Here is a 5,475-nt window from a genome sequence, read left to right as displayed (position 1 = left end):
TTTTGCCCACCCCCCAGCACCAGGTGTGGCCACTAGCCTATATGAAGGCCCAAAATTGTGTGTTCCTTTCTGCTCTGACAATGGCATGCCCATTCGTGCGAGATGTGGTGGATGAAGAAGCACTTGTGCTGAGGAGAGCCTTCAGGCGAGAAAGGGTCTTCAGGGCCGGTTGGACCCACTGGCCTTCCCTGATGACCATCTATATGAAAGATACAGGTTTTCTGCAGATGGCATCAGGTATCTATGCAGACTACTGGGTCCCAGGATTAAGCACCGCACTGCACGGAGCCATGCACTGAGTGTGGAGCAAATGGCTTGTGTGGCCTTGCGCTTTTTTGCTAGTGGAGCCTTCCTGTACTCAGTGGGGATGCAGAACAGCTGAACAAGGCCACAATTTGCCGCACAATAAGGAGTGTGTGTCTGGCTATCAAAGCATTAGCAGATGTCTTCATCTCCTTCCCTGGCCACAGAAGACTCTGTGACATCAAAGAGGAGTTCTATAGGATTGCAGGTAAGAGGATCTACAAATTACAGGACAACTGTTAACACATAGTAGGATACTCATTACTTTGTGTGACAGGTTTCCCCAATGTCATTGGTGCAGTGGACTGCACACACATAAGGATAAAAGCCCCGCAGGTGCCCATGAGGCCGATTTTTGTGAATAGGAAATCCTTTCACAGCGTTAATGTTCAGGTGAACATAACTTTTGATATTGTCCATTGACGAACACTCTGCATTGCCAGTGATGTACATTGATTGGTGTAATATTCCTCATCTTATGATTTCAGATGGTCTGCAATGCTGACTGTGTGATCAGCAATGTTGTGGCAAAATGGCCTGGCTCAGTCCATGACTCCAGAATCTTTCGGGCCTCTGAAATCTATCACAAGGTAAGCCACACAACCCCTATTTATAACCATCATGGCTGTGTCAAGAATATCACTGTGTTTATGAGGTAGTAATGATGAGATTTTGTGTTGACAGGTGAATTCTCTGGTGTGTTGCTGGGAGACAGGGGTATGGCTGCCAGCCTTTTCTCCTGACACCTTTCACAGACCCCAGGAAGCACAGCAGGCCTACAACCATGCCCATGCCAGGACCAGGGCCAGAGTTGAAATGACCTTTGGCCTCCTGAAGGCACGCTTTCACTGCCTTCACAAATTAAGGGTCAGCCCTGTTAGGGCATGTGATATTACTGTGGCTTGTGCTGTCCTCCACAATGTGGCCTGCCTGAGGAAGGAGAGGGCCCCCAGAGTGCCACCAGCCATGGACTGGGACAATCCGGCAATCTTCCCTGATGACGACAGTGGTCGGCTGCTGAGGGACCAATATGTGTTGAATTATTTTAGTTAGTATGTGTGCTTTCAATTTTGGTTAAATATGTCCTGCGGTGGCAGAGGAATTTGTTTTTTTGGGTTCGTTTTTGACGAATTTGGCCTCTTATGATGTTTGTGCGGTATACTGTGTGTAATACAAGGCTGCAGGGAGGCTACTGCATCCATTCATTTGTCTGTTCAGTTGATGTGTATGGATTTGTCCTGCATTTATTTTAGTGTGCAGACATGCAGGGTGTGTTATATACAGACCTTTGAATGTGTATGTATCATTTTGTATAATATGCTTGGATTCTGTGCTTTCCATCTTGTAGAGTCACTGTGACTTCAGTTTCGAAAGGAGCTGATGGTTTACCTGCTTTGTTTTGTCCTTATTCAATAAAGGAACATAATGTTACACATTGTGTTTTTATATTCATATGGAATGTGTATTTGTTTATATGACAGAGTACTAGGGCCACACTGAAGAAAAAGGATAAAGTCATAAATTTATGAGGCTGGTTCTTTCTGCAGAAAAGCTACATATTGTTTTTACAGTTTTGATACTTATGACAATGTGATACTTAATATTCTGGCACATCAGCATGTCTTTGTTTATGAAACCATACTGAAGTACAACTTCACGAAATGCCCCACATCTGTCATTTTAACAACTGTCCTCCTTTAAAACAACTGGTTACAATATTATGACTTGTGTTTTTTTCCTCTGTGGCCCTAATATTCTATCATTTTATATATAGCCTTATAGTCTATGGGAAACTGTAAATTATCTAATGATAGCAACATCATCTAAAAATCATTTTTTATCCAAAATCATTGAAATTAATGATCACAAACGTTTAAATAATAACAGTGGGTCTAGTTATATGTGATAACAATGTATAGTGAGCAGTGAAATAACTATTGGTTTCCATTTGTGGTGACTGCTGACTGACATTAGGGATGAGATTAAATAGATCCTGGAATTTAGCCTGGTCTGGAGCAGGCTAGCTCCACAGAATAAATCTCCATGGTAATTTATACCATAACATATCCTCCTGCCCCCTATCCATCTTTAGTGCAACCGGATTACGGATCAATTGAGCCAGGATCACCAAGATATCCTGGCTTAATCCCTTATCCTAGTTTTGTGCAACAGGCCCCAGGGAGGTTTTCCCAATGCCTCCAGAAGTGCACCTATTGGTAAATGTAAAAAAAATATAGACATAAACAGGCATTGAATATCCCTCTGAACATGGTGAGGTAAGCGAGAGAACAGCTCGTTCCTGGGGTGTGTGGGGTCCTTGATGAGGCCAATGGGGATTTTAAAACATTTAAGAGTTTAATGGCTGTGATAGAGGAAAACTGAGGATGGATCAACAACATTGTAGTTACTCCACAATGGTAATCTAATTGGGAATGAAAAGAAGAAAGCCTGTACAGAATTCTTTTAAATCCAAAACATGCATCCAGTTTGCAACAAGGCACTAAAGTAATACTGCAAAAAATGTAGCAAAGCAATTCACTTTTTGTCCTGAAAGCAAAGTGTTTGGGGCAAATCCAATACAACACAGAGTACCACTCTTCATATTTTCAGCATGGTGGTGGCTGCATCATGTTATGTGTATGCTTGTAATCGTTAAGGACTGGGAAGTTTTTTAGGATAAAAAAGAAACAGAATGGAACTAAGCACAGACAAAATCCTAGAGGAAACCCTGGTTCAGTCTGCTTTCACCAGACACTGGGAGATTAATTCACCTTCCAGCAGGACAATAACCTAAATCACAAGGCCAAATCTACACTGGTGTTGCTTACCAAGACATTGAATGTTCCTGAGTGGCCGAGTTACAGTTTTGACTTAAATCTACTTGAAATTCTACGGCAATACCTGAAAATGGTTGTCTAGCGATGATCAACAACCAATTTGACAGAGCTTGAAGAATTTTGAAAAGAATAATGGGCAAATGTTGCACAATCCAGGTGTGGAAGGCCCTTAGAGACTTACCCAGAAAGCCTCACAGCTGTAATCGCTTCCAAAGGTCATTCAAACATGTATTGACCCAGGGGGTTGAATAGTCATCTAATCAAAGTATATATATATATATATATATTTTTTTTTACAAATGTTCAAAATTTTCCTCCACTTTGACATTACAGAGTATTCAGTGTTGATTGTTGACAAAAAAATGACAATTACATCCATTTAATCTAGTTTTGTAACACAGCAAAATGTGGAAAAAGTCAAAGGGTGTGAATATCTGAAGGCTTTGTATCTTTGATATTGGAGTTTAAGTCAGTGTTGCCAACTAATTTTCAGGGTAAGTTGCTAGAGGCAGGTTGATTTGTTGCTAAAAGTTGCTAAATGACATTATGATGTCATTGCGTGATAACGTAAAACTGCATCATTACGTAGAATACACAATAACGTTACTCAAATTGACAGGCCATCTTAGCGAAAAATATGATTTGACATTTCTTCAGGTACAGACTCCCACTCTTTTCTGTACTTCTGGCTGTACAATTTTGATTGAGACATATTGATTGATATTGTAAGTTCTGTTCAAGATCAAACATTCGTGACCAACTAGATTCATTGGGTTTGTCTCGTCGAACCCGTACTACTGCTGCTGCAGTCAGCCAACAATGATTTGCAATTTGCTGAAATTGCTGCTGGCCTGCTGCTGCCTGTGCACTAGCTGAGCGCCTGCAGCTGACGTCACTCACAATGCACTTTTGCAGCCAGGCACGTGTGTTGTGACTGAATGTGTTTTATTTTTTTATTTCACCTTTATTTAACCAGGTAGGCTATTTGAGAACAAGTTCTCATTTGCAACTGCGACCTGGCCAAAATAAAGCATAGCAAATCGACACATGCAACAACAGAGTGTATGTGTCGAATTGCTATGCTTTATCTTGGCCAGGTCGCAGTTACACATGGAATAAACAAAACATACAGTCAATTATACAGTAGAGAAAAAGAAAACAAAAAGTATATATACAGTGAGTGCAAATGAGGTAAGATAAGGGAGTTAAGGCAATAAATAGGCCATGGTGGTGAAGTAATTACAATATAGCAATTAAACACTGGAATGGTAGATGTGCAGAAGATGAATGTGCAAGTAGAGATTCTGGGGTGCAAAGGAGCAAGATAAAGAAATAAATACAGTATGGGGATGAGGTAGATAGATGGGCTGTTTACAGATGGACTATGTACAGTGATCTGTGAGCTGCTCTGAGCTGCTCTGACAGCTCACAGGAAGGAGACGCTGTTAAATCCACTATAATTGAGAATTTCAAAAAGCATTTCTCTACGGCTGGCCTGCCCAAGCCCCCACCATTTCTCCTTCACCCAAATCCAGACAGCTGATGTTTTAAATTTTTTTAAATTGTTTTATTTCACCTTTATTTAACCAGGTAGGCTAGTTGATAACAAGTTCTCATTTGCAACTGCGACCTGGCCAAGATAAAGCATAGCAGTGTGAACAGACAACACAGAGTTACACATGGAGTAAACAATTAACAAGTCAATAACACAGTAGAAAAAAAAGAGGGTCTTGAAACATTGTGTGCAAAAGGCATGAGGAGGTAGGCGAATAATTACAATTTTGCAGATTAACACTGGAGTGATAAATGATCAGATGGTCATGTACAGGTAGAGATATTGGTGTGCAAAAGAGCAGAAAAGTAAATAAATATAAACAGTATGGGGATGAGGTAGGTAAAGTTGGGTGGGCTATTTACCCATAGACTATGTACAGCTGCAGCGATCGGTTAGCTGCTCAGATAGCTGATGTTTGAAGTTGGTGAGGGAGATAAAAGTCTCCAACTTCAGCGATTTTTGCAATTCGTTCCAGTCACAGGCAGCAGAGAACTGGAACGAAAGGCGGCCAAATGAGGTGTTGGCTTTAGGGATGATCAGTGAGATACACCTGCTGGAGCGAGTGCTATGGGTGGGTGTTGCCATAGTGACCAGTGAACTGAGATAAGGCGGAGCTTTACCTAGCATGGACTTGTAGATGACCTGGAGCCAGTGGGTCTGGCGACGAATATGTAGCGAGGGCCAGCCGACTAGAGCATACAGGTCGCAGTGGTGGGTGGTATAAGGTGCTTTAGGAACAAAACGGATGGCACTGTGATAAACTGCATCCAGTTTTCTGAG

General features: G+C 41.5%; 1 protein-coding gene across 1 annotated transcript; it reads left to right on the top strand.

The window, feature by feature from the left end:
- LOC135565781 (putative nuclease HARBI1) lies at window positions 1–1,734 on the top strand. The gene is made up of 3 exons (XM_065013888.1): window positions 1–511; window positions 792–893; window positions 988–1,734. The coding sequence occupies exons 1-3, from the start codon at window positions 443–445 to the stop codon at window positions 1,354–1,356; spliced, it is 540 nt and encodes a 179-aa protein (XP_064869960.1). The 5' UTR covers window positions 1–442; the 3' UTR covers window positions 1,357–1,734.
- The last annotated feature ends 3,741 nt before the right edge of the window (window positions 1,735–5,475 follow it).

The sequence above is a fragment of the Oncorhynchus nerka genome, linkage group LG9b (assembly GCF_034236695.1).
Source record: "Oncorhynchus nerka isolate Pitt River linkage group LG9b, Oner_Uvic_2.0, whole genome shotgun sequence".
In the NCBI taxonomy this organism is placed as follows: Eukaryota; Metazoa; Chordata; class Actinopteri; order Salmoniformes; family Salmonidae; genus Oncorhynchus; species Oncorhynchus nerka.
This window is presented reverse-complemented; position numbering and strand designations above follow the sequence as displayed.

Coding starts and splice junctions, on each gene's coding strand:
- LOC135565781 (XM_065013888.1), top strand. CDS start 443: ATGTCTTCATCTCCTTCCCTGGCCACAGAAGACTCTGTGACATCAAAG. Junction 512..791: donor GGAGTTCTATAGGATTGCAG/GTAAGAGGATCT, acceptor TTATGATTTCAG/ATGGTCTGCAATGCTGACTG. Junction 894..987: donor CCTCTGAAATCTATCACAAG/GTAAGCCACACA, acceptor TTGTGTTGACAG/GTGAATTCTCTGGTGTGTTG.